At 40.3% G+C, this 22,371-nt stretch overlaps 1 protein-coding gene across 1 annotated transcript in view; it reads left to right on the top strand.

Annotated features, from left to right (window-relative positions):
* LOC309703011 (uncharacterized protein) overlaps positions 1 to 22,371 on the top strand; it is a gene marked incomplete at its 3' end in the record, with an annotated part of 348,344 nt that overhangs the window by 181,808 nt on the left and 144,165 nt on the right. The window contains exons 2-3 of the mRNA XM_082527713.1: positions 985 to 1,090; positions 4,726 to 5,658. Of these exons, the coding sequence (XP_082383839.1) occupies positions 1,073 to 1,090; positions 4,726 to 5,658 (951 nt within the window). The 5' untranslated portion in view covers positions 985 to 1,072. The remainder of the gene's footprint in view (positions 1 to 984; positions 1,091 to 4,725; positions 5,659 to 22,371) is intronic.

Raw genomic sequence — 22,371 nt, 5'->3', positions numbered from 1 at the left:
ACAGAGCAGCTGGAGCAGTCTCGAATGCAGGTCAGTCCACTGCTGCCCCCTGTGGCCAAGTGCCATAGCTACTGCTGGATGAACTCGTGACACATCTGCACCTGTTTCTATGAACACATTGAGTCTGAGTGGCTGCACTTACACTGGTGCATTCAACATATTGAAAGATGGCAGCAATGTGGATTGTCAAGACTCAAACCAACCATTGAGCAAAGACAGCAGATCACTTGTTTCTGTTTGTTATACAGCCAGATTTACTCGTGACACACATGTGCAGCTGCTTTATCACCTATTCTGAATTTGTTTCAAGCACAATACATTTGTTACACATGTTGGGATATTGTGTTTGTTTTAAATGTTATATACCTGTGTGGTATGTGACTTGTGTTGCCATGACGCCAGGTCTCTCTTGGAAATGAGATTTTTAATCTCAATGAGATTTTTTTTTACCTGGATAAATAAAGGACTAATTTATAACGTTCAGTGTTTTCCGGTCTTCCAAAAGAAAAAAAACCTTCAACTACATGACATGCAGTTGTGTATTTGTTTTCACCTTATCATACACTTGAAGTTTTACAAATCCCCACTTCTTTAGTGAATATCATTTCAGTCTCAGACAACCTCGTTTCTCTTACAGAGGTTGAATGCACCTTCTGCGGATGGCGGTACCACACAGTGTGCGTGGACTTCCCCTGCACAGAAGGCAACTACAAATGCTGTGAATGCTAAATAAAGAGAAACAAATGATCCCTGTTGTCTTTGCTTGATGATTGGTTTGAGTCTTGACAATCCACATTGCTGGGGTTGCATCTTTCAATGCCAGCAATGGCAGGTATCAGTGCTCAAAGCTTTTGTGTTTGTTTCCAACAAGTTGCCCACCTCGGGAAACAAAAATGTGTTCTTTTACTTGTCAGATGAACATATGAGACACTTTGACTCTTCAGTGCAGTGTGGAGCCTAACAAAGATCTGTTTTGTGTCCCAGCTGATCAGCAGGAGGAGGAGAGTCTGACGGAGCAGCAGAGGAACAGTTTCAGCTACTTGGACTCAGCTCAGCCACTACAGAGGAAACAATGAGCTCAACACAGAAGGTGACAGACAGAGCAGGACCATATGACCAAAGATATTTATCACCATATACATTTGAACATTTGCCATAACGATGTAGCTGACGATAGAATTGACACCAGACAAAATACTTTACAGCTGCACAACTTTATTAAAAACCCATCAATGTATTTTCACTGAAACAAGCAGCTGTTGTTTATGTGCATTAAAGTTATATAAAAATGTAACAGTGCAAATGCAAATTCCTCGCTGACAGTTTAACCAAAAGGCGTTTCCAGTGGAAACTGGGCGACACATCCTGAGCATAACCATGTATAATATCCACTAAACTTCAGAAGAGGTTATACAGTCGTGGCCAAAAGGTTTGAGAATTGCATAAATATTGGAACCTGGAGAAGTTGCTGCTTAAGTTTTTATAATAGCATTTTGCCTGCACTCCAGAATGTTATGAGGAGTGATCAGATGAACTGCATCGTCCTTCTTTGCCATGAAAACGAACTTAATCCCCAAAAAGCCTTACCACTGCATTTCATTGCTGTCATCAAAGGACCTGCTGAGACCATTTCAGTGATCGTCTTCTTAACTCAGGTGAGAATGTTGGCGAGCACGAGGCTGGAGATCATCATGGCTGTATCCCGATTCAGGTTCTGCAGCTTTAAAGTCCTCAAGGGCCGCGTACTCAAAGACCGCTAAGGCCGAAGTGCGAGGCTCGTAGGCTCGTGAAATGGGACGTCTAGCCTCCGTCGCGCTGCCCAGGTTGCCTAGCAACCATGATACTAACAGCTGGAAACGTTTCATACAGCTTTGTTTGACAGAAATGAAGGAGAACATATTTAGTTCATTTGTTTCTACATGAGCTCTGTGTGATTTGATGAGTATCTGAGGCTGAGACCACAGGACTGTGAAACATGATTGTTGGGCTTCATTTCTGTGCTGAACAGTCGTTTAAGATTAGCTGTAAATAACAATTAGCTGATGTTGTTCATGAGACTAAAGTCACCTCACTGTGGTAATGTAAATATAATATGGCCAATATTATAGTTATTATATTAATCACTTCACTCACAGACAAGTATCTGTGACAGTGTGTATACAGATGTATCATATATAAGAGACAAATATTGTTCATTTAATATGTTGGTACTAAATGTGGCTCAATGCTTACATATATGTGTAAAAAGCAAATGTAGGAGCTGTGATAACTGTGTCTGATAGAATGAAGAGTAGACTGATATATGAAATATTCCTTTATTGGGTGAGAAAATCAGACCATGTCATAACTGCTGTAAGTCACACAGAATAGATATCAGAGCCTTAAACAGGCTGACTTCTGCTAAATGGGTCAAACTGGGCAGAAAGTCTACAAACACATAACATCCTTATAGAATATGATGTAACACTATAGATCAACTTAGCTCAGAATATATAAAGCATATAAACAGTTACAGCAATATGATGCAACAAACACAGCAGCTACTGATCCAAAATACTCAAAGCTTCATAGAACTGAAACCAACATTTATTTTTAGCTCCATTCTGCTGCTGATACAGACTTTAGGTTTCTGAACATTAAACTTGTTGCTGCCTTTCATAGTGTGTAACTTGAAGGCCCTGAGTACTTTCTGCCACACTGGAAACACTGGGATGATCACATTATTTGAACATTACCTAATAAGACTGATTCAGCACAGACAGTTATGTTAAACTTTCCTAGCAGTCCTTCACAAACAGGGAACAGTCTGTCTATTCTCTCCATCTGTCAGCTGCTGCTGGCTCTTCCTCCTCCTCTTCCTCACACACTGCTGAGTTTGTCCTGGTGGATCATCAGGGCTGCAAAGCCTCACAGATGATGTGCAGCAGTGGCTCCCTCAGTCTGTCCTCACTCTGGACACTTGCAGTCGTCACACATGGAAATCAAATGTGTGATAAGCTGCAGGATTCAAACACAAGTGTAACTTATAAACACATGTTCATACTTTTATTCCACAATCAGAGAGAAAGAAACAGAGAGAGAGTGCAGGACAGACAGACAGGTGACAGTCTCAGGTGTACACACTGCTACACAACAGCAGCAGAGAAGCAGGATTTAGTGTTTGTGTTATTACGAGTGTAAACAAGAAGAGTTCCAGATGGTGCAGTGGACACATGTGTGACTGCTGTGATTAAAGCATCTTTCTTTCAGCTTAACGAGTGAACCGTCAGCTCGTTCAAACACGTTAAAGTGCGTTTGGCTCGACACCACCGAACAGAGGCAGCAATATAACACAGCTAACATTAACAGTGCAGTGGATCCTGCTTGTGCCGTGATGTTCAGGACTGCAAACCGAGCAGCATCACTGACTTTCAGCTTGTTGTGTTTGTGGATATATGACTGACTTTAATTATCCACAAAATCATCACATTCTCTGTCAGATTAAGGTCGACTATTGAACGGCGTATATTTTAAAGGCTTTAAAACCAAGTTAACGCTGAAAGTACAAACATCACTAATGTCACATAACTCTGCCGACAAGGCATAGCTGTGGCTATGAAATGCTCTTTGTGTATCACTTCTTCATTATGAAAGATGTCATTAATGCACTAGTAATGTCTCATCTGGAGTATTGTTCAATCATTTGGTCAGCAGCTAATAAGACAGATCTTAACAGACTTCAGTTAGTCCAGAATAAGGCGTCCAGATTAGTGTGAAGATGTTCATACTATACTAATATTGATCAAATGCATAATAACCTTTCTTGGCTTCCTGTACAGGCTAAAATATTCTATGGCTTACTTGTAGTTCTAAAGAAAGCAATTCTGTTAAACACACCACATTTATTCTGCTCAGCTGCAGTATCCAGATGAAATACATCATCATATTACACAGTTTTCAACAAGCTGCAATTTAGTAAATGCTCGAGTTAAAAGTAACATTTTGTAAAACTGTTACATTTAGAGCAACTTTTAAGTGGAATAAGTTGCCTTAAAAAATTAGAGAATTATTCAAAACTTCAATGAACACTTAAAAGCCGATTTACAGAGCTTTTAGTTGTTGTAAATATTGTAAGACATGATTTGTTTTTGAAATTTGTGTAATGTGCCTCAATGTTATTGATATTATTATTATTATTATTGATTGCTTATATTTGAACAATTGTGAAACCTCACTGTGGATGTAAGAGTGAAATTATGTGGATATTTTGAATCCACTTTATTGTGTAATATTTTATGTGAGTATTTGACGGAAGACGAGCAACATCTGTTGTGGAAGCTAACGGGGTTCCTTTAGAATAAACAAACATAGGATTTATTATCACTGAATAATTCTGTATAAATCTATACAAACTATAGAAATATGTAATAGGAAACAACAAAATAATCTAAATTATAAAATAATGTGTGTGTGTGTGTGTGTGTGTGTGTGTGTGTGTGTGTGTGTGTGTGTGTGTGTGTGTGTGTGTGCATGATTTTAGTGTTTGAACAGTCATGAATTATCTTTAACAGCAGGTTGGATGTAATGTGTTAGAACTACCAGCAGGTGGGGATAAGAGACCTTTAAGGTGTTTGGTGCCACGCTCCACCTTCAGGTTTAAAACTAGTGTTAATGGAGTTTGAAGGTTGAGTTTGTTCCACGACTGCATTTCACTCACTGCCTCTGTTTGTATCTCTGTCACTGCAGGACCAACATGGAGCCAGAAGTCAGCGCTCTCAGGAGGCCGACAAACCTCACAGAAGAAAGGGAGAGAAAACACACACCTGTGACGAGTGTGGGAAGGGTTTTACTGTGAGGGCTAAACTAAAACAGCATCAGGTCATCCACACTGGAGAGAGACCGTTCAGCTGTGACTTGTGTGGAAAGTCTTTTTCCTTGAAGGGTCACCTAAAAACACACCAACTCATCCACAGTGGAGTTAAAGCGTACAGCTGTGATCAGTGTGGCAGAGCTTTTACTCAAAGTAGCAACTTACAGAGGCATCTAGTTACCCACTCTGGAATTAAGCCATACAGCTGTGACGAGTGTGGGAAGGGTTTTACTGTGAGGGATAAACTAAAACAGCATCAGGTCATCCACACTGGAGAGAGACCGTTCAGCTGTGACTTGTGTGGAAAGTCTTTTTCCAGGAAGGGTTACCTAAAAACACACCAACTCATCCACAGTGGAGTTAAAGCGTACAGCTGTGATCAGTGTGGCAGAGCTTTTACTCGCAGTAGCCACTTACAGAGTCATCTAGTTACCCACTCTGGAATTAAGGCATACAGCTGTGATCAGTGTGGCAGAGCTTTTACTAACAGTAGCCACTTACAGAGGCATCTAGTTACCCACTCTGGAATTAAGGCATACAGCTGTGACATCTGTGGAAAAACTTTCAGCCAGAGAGAGAGCCGAAATACACACCTACGCATTCACACCAGACATGATGTGTACTGCTGTGAACAGTGTGGCAAAGAGTTTATAAGTCACACAGACTTACAACGACACATGTTTACCCACACTGAGGAGAGACCTTATCAATGTGACCTGTGTGAGAAGACTTTTAAATCTCCACGTCACCTGAGACGACACCAACAGATCCACACCAGAAAGAGACTCTACAAGTGCAGCTACTGTGAGGTATGTATTTATATTGTTATCTTGTCATTTTAGCCTGACTGTTTGGAACAACTCTGCTCATTAAACTGTGTTAGCATGTTAGCAATTCTACTGCATGGAAAAGCAGCTCTGAGTGATTATTCAGATTTTCCTTTCAGTTATGATTTTAGTATTACTGTAGTATTATGGTGGTAGTATTGTAGTTATTGCAGCCCAGTAAACTGAGTGTGTTAACTGAAACAGTCAAATGTAGTTGGACGTCTGCAGAGATGCTCTTTATTTCAGGCGACGTTCAGGATACAAATGTTGAAGGACTGACTTACACTGTCTTTGTGTCTTTGTTTAGAAGCAGAGCGACACAGATGGATCCAGTTCTCGACCCTGTCATCACTGTGGTGGTGGGAAAGACTTTCATTGTGACCTCTGTGGAAAAACTTTCAGTTGGCAAGCTGCCCTTAAAACACATCAACGTAGACACACTGGAGACAAACTGAAATACTGCAAAGAATGTGGGAGAAGCTTCACCACACCAAGTGAGTTAAAACAACATGAACTGATTCACAGTGGGGTTAAAAAGCACCTCTGTGATCAGTGTGGGTCATCCTTCACCACTGCAAGGGACCTTAAATCACACAAACGAGTCCACACAGGAGAGAAACCACACAAGTGCAGACACTGTGAGAGAAGCTTCTCGCATTCAGGTCATCGTAACAGTCATGAACGAACACACATAGAAGGAAACTACAGCTGTGACCAGTGTGACAAGAGCTTCAGGAATCTCAGTTCATACTCTGCACACAAACGATCCCACGTTACTAATAAACTGTTTCACTGTTACCAATGTGCCCAAACATTCACCTCATTGTCTGCTCTGTGCAAACATCAGCGCGATCACTCAGGGCTGAAATCACTCCCATCACTGGATCACAGTGAATCTGAAGACACAGAAAGATCCTCTGGTTTCTGTGTCGGACTCAAAAAGCTTGAGATCAGGCTCCACAGAGTTCAGATAGAATCATTTAAACTTGTGTTGAACTGAACTGGTTGCTGGGCTGAACTTCTACATAATACAGATCTACATGGGATCTTCTTTTCTGTTTTTTACTGAGTCAGTTTTGTCCTTTTTTCTCTGTCCTGGTTTTGCTCGTCTGTAAATGATTGAAACTCAGTCAAATAGTTCATTGTTCTCCAGCAAAACGTTTTGGAAACTCATGTTTAACCTTTAAAACTCTGACATGTTTTAGCACACAAGGCTTCATCGGGGAGTTCACTCATGATTGGACCATGAGAACAAAGGTTTTTAGTTCTTTCAAAGAGAGTCTGTTGTGATGTTTGATGTTTCTGTTTTTTCTACATAAAGGAATAAACTATTTTTCTTGCTTCATGTAGTGTGGAAGTTTTTAATGTTTCTTCATCTGTGATGTTCTTGAATGTGTTCACGTGAAGATGATATAAATAAACTCTTGTCAGAGATTTACAGTTATCAAACAGGTGAATAAACAACACTGAGACACTTGGAGACGGTTAACGTGCTGCACGGGTGAGGGCTCAGAGAGGACTCACACCGAGCTGCAGTAGTCGTTTATTATTTATAGCAGGGTGAAACAAGCATAGCAGTTTCCTCTAATTTTGCATATATGTGTGTGTGTGTGTCTAAGTTCGTATAAATGTCATAGGGTGAACTTCCTCTTTCTATAAACAGAGCGAGTAGTACATTTTGTTCTTTTCCTATTAAGAGTAAAATATGAACATATACTTTAATGCAACATAAAACTCATAAAAGCGTTTCTTCTTTAACATCCCCTCCTGATGTTAATATTTTTCACTTAATCATACTTTATTATCAGCCAACAATCACTTGCTTATAACATTTTCAATTGTAGCATCATTCAGTATGTGTGTGTGTGTTTCTATACTAAATCTTCTTCATCCGGTTCATCTTCTAGTGGCAGTCCAACATAGGTAATTACTGTGGCCTGTACCATTTTGTCAATCATGGATCTTATGCATGGTAGGATACATGTAGAAAACAAGCACAATAATAGAAGCAGAACTCCTATCAGTACGAGTCCTTTGATCACGAGGGTCTTCCAGCTGCCACTCAGCAGCCAGGTCAGCCAGTCCTCATTGTTCGTGACATAGTCTTGTTGCTGCGCATTACTCAGTTGTCGCAACTTGTCTAGGGCGGTGGTCATGGTCAAGGAGTGCACGTTGTCCGGGATATAGGTGCAACAAGTGGTGTTGAATAAGACACAGTGGCCCCCTCTCTCAGCGAGAATCATGTCCAGGGCGACCCTGTGTTGCATGACCACTATTCTGATCGCGTCGATTTCCTCATTCTGAGCCTTATTTATCTTTGTTGAGCTGTTCGGGAAAAGTCCAAATCGGTAGTCAAGAGTCTCAATTCTTAACGTGTTTTTTCCAGTTCCGACCCATGGGAACAGTGAGTGCTGGACCTTCTGTCTGGTGGTCCACAACTTGAACTCCGCTGGTACATCACTGCCCCAGATTGGGTCATGGGGTTGCACGTCATCAGTGTTCCTCTTGCGTCGTGGTTGGTTCTGATGGAATACTCTGAAGGTGTGGTCTGACACTAAAATTGGGGCGCAGAGTCCGGTACAAGAAAAGCTCACAACTAAGACAAAACTGCTCCTGCAAGGAAAGCTCACTGTTATGCATGCAAGGTGACCAGCTCTAGGTGAGAAGACATTTAAATCTCACACTTGTTCTGCTGCATTTTTGAAGCTCAATTCCAGGAACAGATCGCAGGGCTCATTTTTATATACACTGCAACTGCCATGAGGACAGGGCCATTTTTTTGTTGTTGTTTGTTTTTCCTTTTGCTCTGTGCAGCATTTTGGCAGCATTTTGAAATTTCTCTTTGTATTTTTTCTTTCTTTTACTAGTGAAGAGATGTAGCATGAACAGTTATACAGTCTAAATATCCCATATGGGCCGTGTGAAATGGTGTTTTCAGTTTCATTCAGTTGAAGTAAAGAACGTTGAATATTTCTAAGTGTGCTGTTTTGAACCAACATGTCACAGTATGATCAGTGCTGTAATTTTTGACAGTCACTGTATCAATGTTATTTTTGCATCTCTTGAATAAAGGTTTTGACCTGCAAGTGCTAATTTCTTTAGTTATTGGGGTAAAATGGGTAATGTTAATAGGAAGGTGTTTGCCAATTCAGTAACCTAATTTAATGTTAATGGAAACTAACATTATCTCAAATTGTTTAGTTATAATTGTTGTTTAACTGAATCTTGATTTTTGATCTTGATTTGTTCTTTCCCAACATTTTTCAAAAGAAACAGTCTAATTTCTTTGCTGTGATTGATTCCAGAGAACACGGAAGAACTGACATTATTTAACTGTTGATTTATGTAGATTCAGTGGAGGAGTAATGTCAGTTTAATTCTTTACCTACTGTCAATGCAGTGAAATTAGACATTTTGTTTTGAAAGGTTACTGGTGGATGCCAGCAACCATCTTGGAAGAGAACAATATAATCTGTTATAAGGCCTCCATTTGAAAATTGTGTATTTGATACTAGAATATAATAGCAAAATGTAATTTGAAGATAACATGTAGTATTTAAGTGACCAAGTAGTATTGGGTAAAAGTTATTGAATGGTGTTGGGATAAAGTGAGAAAATTGTGAAGGATTAAAATATTCCAAGAGCTCAAATTACTTCATCAAAACATGTTTAAGTCACATTTTATCAACACAAATTGCACAGGCTTATTGAACATGAATAAATTGTGTTAATTTAACTCAATTGTTTAAGTTGCTGCCAAAGCAAAACATCTGTGTGCAACAAATGTCCACCATTGAATTAAGTAAATCCAACAACATATTTTTTTCAGTGTAGTTTGGACTTTATGATTTCTGTAACTGGAAAATATTATTTTGTTTAAAGACAGAAGTGACCGCATAGTTGCAACATCAAAGGGAAATATTAATTAATTAGCATCAAGTATATTTGTTGCTTAAGCATTTGCACTATAACTTAAGTAGGATTATAACTTTTAAGGCAGGAAAGATTTCAGATATTTAGTTCACTGTTTCAGTTATTTTATATGAAATTAAAACATTTACGTTGGTCAAATATGATGCTCTAAATCAAATAAAAGTTTGAAAATAAATGATGTATTTTTAAATGCTGCAACAAATGTTCACAAAAAGTAACTATAATTAAAACCAGTTAAACAAAATCAAATGTTTGAATCATGCTTAACCAAATGCCAGGCTGGAGAGCTGAACCTAAAGTATACGTAGAAAGATTTCAACATCTGAGCAGTTTTTAATGTTTTTATCACATATAAATGTCACAGCAGTGGGTCCTGGCCCAATGCTTTGTGTTTTTGCTTTTCTTTGACTCTTGTTTTTCTTGCTTTTTGTTCTTCTTATTTATCAGGCTCTCAGTAATCTTAGTTCTCCCTCCCTCAGTGTTCATTTCAGCCTGTGTTTAGTTTCTGTTCCCGTGTCCCACGTTTCATCGTTTCATGTCGAGTCAGCCCTGTCTCTCTGTTTCCTGTGTCTCCCCAGTCAGCCCCGCCTCCCTCGGGCACTCATGTGTGATACAGAGTAATAAACCTGACTACATTTGCTACACTCTCTTTATTACCTGTTACTTTAAAACTCATACACTAATTATGTCTGCCCATCTCTCTAATGTGAAGGTCAAAGGTCAACATCCCAGTGACATAAGAATAATCCCAAAGGGGCAAAGGCAGCGGTTAATTTAGCACATTTAGCATTAAGGGTACAGCAAGGATATACTTTTACTTATTGTGGCAGGGGTGTGGTCTCTGGCCTGCTGCAGTGGAGGCTGGTGGCGGGACGTTGGACGGCACAGGTGAGGGTGATGGAGCTCACGACTCTCCCCTTTATAGTGACGGAGGAGACTGGCGTGGGGGAAGCGTGTAGTGGAGGAAGCCGAGGAGAGAGCTGGTTTCTGGCTACAAAGACAGCGTCAAACCAGAAAAGATTGCTTGTGGTCAAATAATGTGTAATAATAATGAAATAAATAGGCCATTGGGAAAAACGGGATTTTGAAATAAAGACTGACTTTGAAAAAAAGGACATTTTGGATTAAAAATGGCTGGGAATAAATAAAATGCCTCAGGAATAATCTCTGTTATTGTGAAAAATAATGATCATGAAATAATATTTCACAATAATAAGTAAATTTACCGTATTTTCACGACCATAAGACGCACTGTGCTAAAAGGCGCAGTCTCAGTTATGTGTGCCATTACTGTATTTAACACACACATAAGGCGCATTGGATCATAGGGCGCATACAAGTACCGTATGCGTATTTAAAAATAAAGCGGGAGCAAACCTGAGTTCGGTACCTTACTCACATTTTTATTACCAGTAATCGTCATCATCAACAACACACAAGCATACAAGTGTGCGTATTTAAAAATAAAGCAGGAGCAAAACAAAGTTTGGTACTCACATTTTTATCATCAATCAAACCCATCGAAGTCCTCATCTGTGTCTGAATTGAACAGCTGCGCTAAATCTCCATCAAACATGCCAGGTTCACTTTCTTCACTGTCAGAGTCACTTTCCGTGCCGTGCGGCTCCTCGGAAATGATGCCGGCTTTTGCGAAAGCTCCTACAACAGTGCCAGCAGACATGTTAGCCCAAGCATCTACAATCCATTGGCAAATTGTGGCGTAACTCGCCCGGCGCTGCCTTCCACTCTTGGTGAAACTGTGGTCTCCATCGGTCATCCATCGCTGGATGTGTTTGTCGCCGATGTGTTTGCTGCAGTAGGAGCGGAAGATGGCCAGCTTTTCCTTATAATCCGCTGGAAGTTGCTGCGCTACCGTAGTCCTGGTCCGGATGGGAAAATGGCACCGTTTCATAAAAAGTGAAAGTGAAACTGCTTTTAGCCGAATGGTGACCGTCGAAACGCTTCTCCCGCTCGTTCTTTGCTCGATGATCGCCTTATGTCCGCGGAAACTCAGCTGCGTATTCTTGACCTGTCGGAGCTTGTTTTCCAGCTTCCTCCACTTGCGAACCATCGATTCATTAATCTTAAATTCTCTCGCCGCTGCTCGATTTCCATGTTCCTCCGCGTAGCTGATGGCCTTCAGTTTAAACTGTGCTTCGTAAGCGTGTCTCTTTGCCATTTTCAGGGTTGTTAAAACAACGGTGTCCTGCATAACGCACATACCTGTTCTTTTATACAGGTATGTGCAATAAAGTCAACGCACACACTTCACCCTTTAGCGTTCTCATGGTGTTCTCTACTACGTCCTCCTTACAATACAAAGGGCGCACTGCGCTATAGGGCGCGCCGCACTTTTTGAAGAAAATCTAAGACTTTTAAGTGCGCCTTATGGTCGTGAAAATACGGTAAATAGCAGAATGCAATATATTTCACAATAATGAGCTTTTTTTCAAAATGTGTTCAATTATTTCACAATATCATTCTCACATTACATATCTGTGTCTTATTTATTCACATAGTTATTTATTTCATCATGAGTTATTTATTTATTTAATTTTGAACACTTTGGAGTTCCATATGGTTGTAGTGGGCTTGTAATGTAAATGTGTCTGATTAAATGTGACATTAATGCTGACGCTGCATCAAACCCTGATAAAACAGTTCTATTAGTGGGTCTGTGTGATCAGCATCAGTGGGTGAAGGTGTTTCCTTGACTAGTAGAACGTCATGTTGGTGTTTAACAACACATGAGCCAACATCAGACTCCGAGCGCTACGATGCTAAAGATCAGAAGATCCAGTGTGACATCATCGTTACCTGGCAACAGTAGCCCTCATCTGACTTTATTGGAGGATATTTACACCAGCAACACGGTTTAGTTTGATATGACGGATTAACAACATGCGCTGTGATATCCAGTTCATCTGTAATAGATACTCGATCTAATCAGTCAGCAGGTATTTGATCAGCTTATTTATAACTATACTAGAAACAAACACAACTGTGTTGGTGATTCATGCAAACTTGCATATCAGCCTTTGAAGGTTTTGTAGTATTGAGAACAAAGAGGTTGTGTTAGGGCTGAAAAGCCCGACTTGTTCTCCTCTGCAGGTCATCAAATGCACCACAGAAGTTTGTATTTGCACAGCCTGTATATGTTTGCTGGCTTTATTATTCTCTGTTCAAAGACAGTAAATATGGAAAATGTCTCATGTAGTATCAGCTTCATTTAAAATGACTGCAGCAAACATTTAGAGAACATGTGCTGCTGTTTGTCCTACATTTCAACACTGAATGAACCCTGAAAACATGATGGCAGCTGGCAGGTTGGAGTTCACATGAAATATTGGCTGTATGAAGACTGGAAATATAGATGATACAAACATGCAGCCAAACATTTGTGGTCATGGATAAACTATCTGATCCAAAAAGCAGGAAGTGACACAGCTAGAAAGTGTGTAACAGCTGAAGTCAAATGTAATGCAGAGTTGAATCTGCACTTGGATCCATCTGTGAAAGGTCCACATGTAGGAATCACATGAGTCCTGATGTTTGTCAGTCAGCTTGATAACTCCATCTACTGTGGCTACATATACTGGGCTGGTAGCTCCACAGTGTTGGAAAGAAACTATTAAATGTGCAAAGTTTAAAATCAGAGGCTCTTCTAACACAGGAGCCATGTTGAGTTTAGATCACAGCCGACCACCGGCAGTCTGAAATGGAATGAAGCCCATTGACAGCCAGCAGGTCTAAACAGGAACGCACCCATTTGTATGTGTGGCAATGATGTGGCTGCAGCTGACACAGGATTGGTTCAAACTAAACATCAGACACATTTCACAGAGTTCACAAATAAACTCACGTTTTTATTTTTGAAGATGATCATAAAGTAGAATTTATGGTCCAGTAGAAACAGCAGGAGGTTTGAGCCCTTCTGATGGCAAGGCAAGGCAAGTTTATTTGTATAGCACAATTCAACAACAAGGTGATTCAAAGTGCTTTACAGAGACATTAGAAACAAAAACAAATAAAAAGCATGATTTAAAATTGATTAAAACAAGCAAACAAACTAACTAATTAACAAACAAACAAACAAAACAGTATATAAAATCAAAACAGATCAGAACAGTAGATAAAATCAGTATTTAAATGTAAGTTTTGAAATTTAAGCTTAAAAGTGTGGATTTGGTGCTTTATTCAAATGCAGCTGAGAACAGGTGAGTCTTCAACCTGGATTTAAATAAACTGAGTGTTTCAGCTGATCTGAGGCTTTCTGGGAGTTTGTTCCAGATATAAGGAGCATAAAAGCTGAATGCAGCTTCTCCGTGTCTGGTTCTGACTCTGGGAACTGATAAAAGACTGGATCCAGATGACCTGAGGGATCTGGAAGGTTCATACTGGGTCAGGAGGTCACTGATGTATTTTGGTCCTAAACCATTCAGAGCTTTATAGACCAACATCAGAACTTTAAAGTCTATCCTCTGACGGACAGGCAGCCAGTGTAAAGACCTCAGAGCTGGACTGATGTGGTCCACTTTTTTGGTCTTAGTGAGGACTCGAGCAGCAGAGTTCTGAATGAGCTGTAGTTGTCTGACTGATGTTTTAGGTAGACCTGTAAAGATGCTGTTACAGTAGTCAAGCCTACTAAAGATGAATGCATGGACTAGTTTTTCCAGGTCCTGTTGAGACATCAGATCTTTTATCCTTGAAATATTCTTGAGGCGATAGTAAGCTGATTTTGTTATTGTCTTAATGTGTTTTTCTAAGTTTAGGTCTGCATCCATCACTACACCCACATGTCTCGCCTGGTTTGTGGTTTTTAGATGTATAGATTGAAGTTCTCTGGTGACCTGTAATCGTTTTTCTTTGGCGCCAAAGACTATTACCTCAGTTTTGTTTTGTTTAGCTGGAGAAAATTGTACGGGGCTTTGGTCTCCTGGTGACATTGTGATATATATTTGTGTGTCATCTGCATAGCTATGACAGTTTATTTTGTTGTTCTTTATAATCTGTGCCAGTGGGAGCATGTAAATGTTAAACAGAAAGGGTCCCCAGATGGAACCTTGGGGAACTCCACATGTGATACTTGTCTGCTCAGATGTGAAGTTACCTATTGATACAAAGTATTTCCTGTTTTCTAAGTATGTTTTGAACCAGTTTAGTACAGTTCCTGAAAGACCTGTCCAGTTCTCCAGTCGTTTGAGTAATATGTTGTGGTCAACTGTATCAAATGCTGCACTGAGATCCAGTAAAACTAAAACTGACATTTTTCCACTGTCTGTATTCAGACATATGTCATTAAACAGCAGAAACAGGATTTGGAGGAAGATGTTAATAGATTAGAAAGAATTGTACACTGTGAATCAATGCAAGTCTTTCTATATAGACAGATCTGTAATAATCCCTCAGGTAGGTTCCTCTGGGACAGTCACAGATAGAGACACCAATTCTGACATCCTTTGAAAGCCTGACTTTGAATTTTCATCACTCGTCATGCACACAGATGTTAATTCTACATATTCCTGGTACTGAACTCTAAATCAATATGAAGAAAATGCTCCTGCTAATCTGCATCTATGTTGATATCAAATCCTTTTCCAGCACATGGATAAATCTCTATAAATCTTTCAGTCTGATCAGAATGGGCACAGTGTTGTTATTGCAGCTCCCTGATGTTTGAAAAGCTAAATGTCCATTTTAAAGTGCTCGTGTGTAGGATTGTGTTTTCTTCCTTTGTGCAGTTCTTACAGTAAACATGTTTGAATGTTTCCTGTTCATGTCATGACAAGTCATGTCAAGCATGATGAAGAGATTGATTAGTCAGTCACAGTGTAAAGAGTCCTCCTGCCTGCATCGCTCACCAGTATAAACAGACCTTTGCTCCTGGAAAACAAATATATCAAAGTCATGTTGTCCAAGAAATGCATTTTATCTCACCAGTGAATCAAAGAAAGTCTGTATACTTTCTGAGAGTGAGAGGTGAACGTCAGACAGTTCTTAGAAAATGTAGTTTCTCTTTAAGCTTTTAACGTCTCTTTTACCCCCATTTGTCTAAAACTACTTGACAGCCCTTCATGTCAGAGGCTTATTATCTGTGCAGGATGGAGCACATGGTCTCAGTCAGGCTGGACACGATCACTCCTACAGGAAGTAAATGTGCTGTGATTTTATTTCACCTGTGAAATGATGAAAAACAGCAGAATAGCTCACGCTAACAAACGGGTGTTGAAATGTTTCATTTTCTGCTGTTTCACAGGTCAAAAAGGGCGTCGAACCAAACTGAAGCTGAGCTGCTGCTGCTGTTGTAGTGCAGCATCTGCTGTGTGCTTCATCAGAGAACCTTCTGTACACAGCAGACAGAGGCTGCTGCCACTGAAGTCCATCTGCTAGAGAGCTTTAAACACTGGTTATTGAAGTGCCTTTGATGATACTGATACACAGTCTTTGCTGCTGTCACAGGACAGGGATCCACCAGGGAGTAGTTGTCAGGATAAAGAGCCTTCGCTTCTCTAAATATAAACTGGATACTTGTAGGAAACTTTGGGAAGCAGCATTTTTCCTCATATCGTCTAAACTGAAGTTAGCTCAGGTGCTTCTTCCATACTTGCTCTGCAGAAAGCCAAAGAGTTTGGAGCTCTGCAAACATTTGCAGCACAGCTGGATGTTTGTAACTTTGGTCACCTCTGTATCATCCCTCAGATTCTTTCTGCACAGCTTTGAAACCATGACAGCACGAGTGATGCTGAGGAGACGTCCAGTTTAAACAGACCTTTATTCCTGGAACACAAACACATGAAGTGATGCTGCTAAAGAAGAACATTTAATCGCACTAATGAATCAAGCATCTGTTTGTCTGTCAGTCTGTCAACAGTTCCTCTGATCGACTTCAGACTTGGTGGGTATTTTGTTTTTGCAGCGGTCAAAGTCGATCAGCGTGTTGCTTTGTCTGCTGTAAATCTGCCTGTACAAAGGGAAACATGCATGTTTTAGATGCAAACTCACAACATGGCTGCATTTTTGTGATTATGTGTATTTTATATTGATTTATTCTATTATGTTTTGTATATGAATCTTTACAAGTGTGTCGATACAAAGGCTTGATTAAAACAAAGGTCTCAGCTGTGCTGTTAGGGATGCTCTCATATTTGTTTCAAATGTAATAAATCAAAGGATTTCAGGCTTTTCATCCTTTTTATTTGTTTGGTTCTAACAGCAGCTGGATAAAAACATGCAGGTGATGAATATAATTGTGTGATATTATGAGCATTGTGAATAAAGAAAGAGCAGAGATAGTAAAAAGGAAACAGGTGATGGACGTGAGATTTTCAGAACAAAAGCTCCTCAGTGAGACGATCACCTGGACACAAGGTCAGGCAGCTGGGACTCATCTAGAGAGCAAAATGGAAAAGTGATCTGTGCAGAACATCACTGTTGATTGCAGTTATTTACATCAGACTTCTTCTCTGAGATAAGAGCACCATTTGTGGGAAAGATGACAGTATTTCCAGGCTGGATGCTGTTTGCAGGGAGAACTGAATGAAAGTCTCCTGCACCTCAGCGCTGAGGTCCACACCTGTGAACACAGATGAGGTCAATCTGCTGCAGCACGTAGAGCTTTACTGATCAGCAGGTTCAAAGGATTCAGCAGAGCGTAGAGTCAGAGCTAAATGCCACATCACCATAGAGTTTGTTAACAACAGCTTTCTTTGCCCTTTGTCTCGATGGACTGAATCAGGGATACTCGTCATACTTCACCTCAACCACGTCACTGAGAGACCCCAGCCTGACACAGCAGCAGAGATGATGAAAGCAGAAACAGCAAACAGATGCTTCAGTTGTGTTTCTCTCTGTGTGTGCGCTCACGCCCACTTGTGTGTGTGAACTTTCCACGTACCTCAGCTTGTTTCTCCAACATGAGCCATCAGGGCTGAAAAACATCACTAACACATGAATTCTTTCTCTTTTTGTTATCACCTGTGATCATGTGTCTCATGTTTCTGTCATTCACCAGTTCTTGTATAGTTACGTGTAACTAGACTTCTGTGGGACGTAAATGATTGTTTTGTATGCAGATCTGTACAAAGGATGTAAACACTTGATTACAAAGGAGATCTCAGCTGTGTTGTTGTGGATGGACTTCAACGTATTTGTTAAAAAAGAGAATAAAGCAAAGTGTTTTAGCTGTTTGGGAGTTTTTGTTTGATTCCATTCAGTTTTATTTCTATGGAGTCAAATAATAAGAAAGGCTCTAGAACAGCCCTGAGTTTGTCCAGGTGACACTCCTCTGAAGAACAAAGACAAAGAGGAAGAAGGGGATTCGTTTTCAAGTCTTGTTTCTTTCAAAATAAAAGCTGAAATGTTTTGGAAGCATGATAATATTTTCAGCCAGGATGCCGTCTCCAAGGAGACCTGCACCTCAGCGCTGAGCTCCACATCACGCCCTGTGAAAGCACAGATATAAATCTGCTGCAGTGAGAAGAACTTTACCCAACACAAGTGTAGAAGTAGACATTTGACTTTACCTACAACCTGTTAACAACAAAGCTTTCATTGCCTCTGTTGTTGATGTCATGTAGGACTAATCATACTTCACATCAGCCATGCACACGTCAGAGGATCTCCAGGCTCTCAGTAATAAAGCCAAGCAGATGATGTGAACATAGCAATAGTAAAACATGCATCATAATCAGCTGTATGTGTCGACTATGTGGCACCTCAGTCTTGTTGGCATGAAGAAAAGTTGTGTAACATGTAGCATAAGGGCTGCAAAGACATCATGTAGACAGCAGTCGTCTGTTAGTCGTAACGTATCTCCTGTTAAAGAGTTAAATGTGCGTTCTCCATCTCTGTCCTCTCACAGCTCGCCGTACACCAACTCCAGCTGTGGTAACCATGGCTGTGCCCATCAACACGCTGAAGCTGAGACGCCACCCGTCACTATGGCGACTCCAATAGGGTTACCTGTCAGCTGTGGACGCATGAAAGGAAAACAGCAGAAACACAGACATGTTTACTGGAACATTTCCTATTGACAGCTTTATGGAAAAGTGGGTTTAAACACTTTTCTATGTTTTATTTTGTTTATTTATGGATTTATTGTGAAAGGAATTTCAAAGTTTTAATTTGACCTTTCCCCTGTTTTTCATACAGACTGGAGACGAATGGATGGTGCTTTCTTTGTCTGTCTAAAGATAATGAATAAAACTCTACACACATCTTAAACCACCCTCCTTTCTATATATTTTGTTATATAAATGGAAAGTATATAAGACCCAAACTGAGCTTATATGATACTAAGGACCCTGGAGGTCAGTCCACCTTTATAATTCAGCACAGCCTGGAGTCTCTTAGTCAAGCTTGTTTGTGTTTTCTGTGAGGAAGTTTTCAGCAGCAGCTCTTTTCTTGGATGTTGGTTCCCTTTGTTTCCATCCTCTGTTAAGATGTTTCAGTAATGTTGAGGTCTGGGGAGGCCAATCCATGGCTGACGTCCTGTGATGCTGCATTAGCAGTTTGTTCATAGTGAAAAATGAAGCCACTGCCAATCAGACATTTGCACAGTGGATCAACTTCTGATGGTACTGTCCTGAATTCCACACCTATAATATGTTTGCACATACTGATGAATATGTGCAGCTGATTTTCAGTCCAGTTCCTGTGTGACAGACGCCAGTCTTTCTGCCTGTGTCCTTCCTTAACAATAGAGCCATCCTTCCACTGAGACTGTTTCTGATGAGGCTTCACTGAGCAGTAGATGGATCCCTCAGCTCATCTAATCGTCCTATTTCTAACACATGACTGTCAGAAACTGTTAATCTGCTGCAGCTCTTTAACTCCTCCACTTCTTTTTTTGTAATCTCTTAGTTTCCTCATCTTTTAAGGTGGCACTGCACACCAGATCCAAAGTCAACATGCTGTTATATAATGGAGTTGAACCTGTAATGGAGTTTGATTTAAACCAATCAGCAATTAAGTGAATGATGATGAGCACAGATGGTGGAGGTGGTGGATGAAGACCCGGACAGCTGTGGTTGGCTCCTCGTATAGAGCAGAGTGAGGTTGTGTTTGCACATTATTATAAAACCATGTTCACCATATATTTTAGCTGCAGACAATAACATGATTTCTTTGCTGTGGTGATTTTATTCCACTTTGGTAAAATGGAAAACCATCATTTCTTGCTGTAATTCACACATTATTCCAAGAGCCTCAACACAAGCCTTGTAGTCCGACCATATATAGACAAATCAATAGTTGTGTTTGTAACAGCTCATGAACATGAATCGTTCCACATTACTTTAAAATCATTGTAAACTAAACTGGAATAAATGAGTGTTTATATATAGTTTTGTCTCAGCTGTTCATACACAGTGTTTCAGTTCTTATCAGAGTCCCACCGTCTCACTGTGGTGAACCTTTAGCTCTGTTGTAAGCGTGTTGTTAGACCAGGTTTCCCTCATTTAAAAATAATCTCTCATTAGAAATGGACATGATGTCTAAGACATAGAAATGCTTATTATGGGTTCACTTGATGTCACTGAAAAGATGCACATGGGTAACGTGCAGGCCATCCAGCTCCGAGGTTTATCTCCTCACCTCGAGTCTGCGACACTCTCTCCGTGTCCTCTCAGATAAGGGCGCGCACATTTCTGCACGATCTTCTAAATTACAAAGAGCGATTCACAAAACAGAAGCTCACAAAACACTCATCACAAACCAAAAATGGCTCCACTGAGCGTCAAACTGTCACCAGAATTTACTGATAATCTAAAGACTCACAGAACTCATTTTGTCTCATTGTGTCTTAGTTTGAGACATAAGTGCATGATCATAATACTGTGTAGTTAGATGAGACAGAGCTGATGCTTGCTCTTAATTATCCTCTTCATGTTTCCCGAGCCTCAGCAGTGGAAGCTACCATGGATAGAAAGACTATGACTCATCTTAAATCTCAAATCTTTGTCTCCAAAGAGCTGCTGATGTGTCCGATATGATCCACAAGCTTAAACTAGGATTATAAGTGTGTGCAGTGATGTGTGTGAAACCTCTGAGGACTCACACGTGTGTGCTTCAGCCCACACACACATATGAAGCACTGCGACCTCACACAGAAGTGTTTTACACATCCAGCCTGAATCCTGATCATTTCTACAGTTTATTAAGTTCAGCTTCACCTGAACATCAGTGATGAAGCTGCTCTGACTCCATCACAGCTCACAGCTGTTGGAATGAGTCAAACAATGAAGAAGGTTCAGAAACAGCTGATGATTTTACAGAAACATGATGCAAACATGAGAATGGACACATGATTTTTTATTAACAGACACTGTTTATGTTTCACTGTGCATGACGTCATCAACACTGACACCAGGGGGCGCTCATCAGCAGCCTGAGGAACTGTGATAAGGGAGGGAGACGCAGTGTTGTGTGTACTGCAGTCGGACAGAAGGAAAAACTTCCTCCTGAAAACATTTTCATCCTTCCCAAAAGTGTTTGAGTCAAATGTTACAAATATATAAATACAATAAAACACAGGGTCTTACATAAAATTAGTGATGCAGTTGTGCACTGAGCACCTTTCCAATGTTCCTTCCTCAGATGAGTCCAGCTGCTGAACACATTAACATCTGTATGTAAATGTAGCTGAGAACCAACCTGAGCACTGCTGGGAAAATACAAAGGCAACCATCAAAGTGCTGTATTATCTTATTTATTCTGAATGTTGACTTAGATCCACACCACGATTTATGAAACTATAGAACTAAAATAACAACAATCGTCTGCTTCTTTAAAATTTCTTTCATTACATCAAACCAGTGAAAACTGAAAAAAACAAAGAGCTGTTAGCATGTTTAGACCAACTTTGAGACAGAGACTGTAAAGTTCTGCACTTTAAATCCTGCCTGTGTTCCTGCAAATGATTCACACTGAAAGTATCTTAGTTTAGTATTGAGTGAGCCACAAAGCAGCCTGATAGCTTTAAAACAGTAAAAGTAAATGAAATTGACAGTTTCAGTGTAGCTGGATCTATTATTGGGGGGTCATGGCCCCCGTAACCCCGCCTGGTCCTGAGGTCAAATCCACCATCTTTGTTTCAGAGCTTCATGTTCTCCCGTGTTTGTGTGCGTCCTCTCCGGTACTCCGGCTTCCTCCCACAGTCCAAACACATGCAGTTAGTGGGGTCAGGTTAGCTGTGAGTGGTTGTGTCTCTGTGTTATTCCACCTTAATCAATGACTTCCTGTTAGCATGAAGTGCTTCTGTAGGACTGATGTCATTTTCATGGTTGGATCATTTAAATGAAGCTGGACTCAGATGCAGTAAATAAGCTGATTGATCATTAATGAATAAAGCTGGTCAAACACATCACGTGGACACATGTGATTGTGTGTTGTAGTATTGATCCCAATGCTGGTATCAGTCCTGGATCAATAACACTGGATGGATGCGTTCAGCATGGAGCCCCTGAGCTGTGTTACAGACAAACATGGAAACTGACAGGTCTGTGTCATTCACAGTCTGTAACACTTCTAAACAACAGAGGCTGACCCAAGTGCCTCAGAGCCAGGCACGCTCACATCACAGCTCTCTAAATAAGCCAGTTTCAAAATAAGAGCTGAAAGCTGTGTTTGCTTGTGTTAGCTTATTATTGTGGAGACTAACATTCAGTGATCATGTGTTCAGACTCATAATGATTACTCTCAGAAATCCTGATCTTTGTATTTACTGTGTGTTGGATCAATAACTGAGATTCATGGTATCACACA

This window comes from Aulonocara stuartgranti (assembly GCF_965226115.1).
Source record: "Aulonocara stuartgranti genome assembly, chromosome: 3".
NCBI lineage: Eukaryota > Metazoa > Chordata > Actinopteri > Cichliformes > Cichlidae > Aulonocara > Aulonocara stuartgranti.
This window is presented reverse-complemented; position numbering and strand designations above follow the sequence as displayed.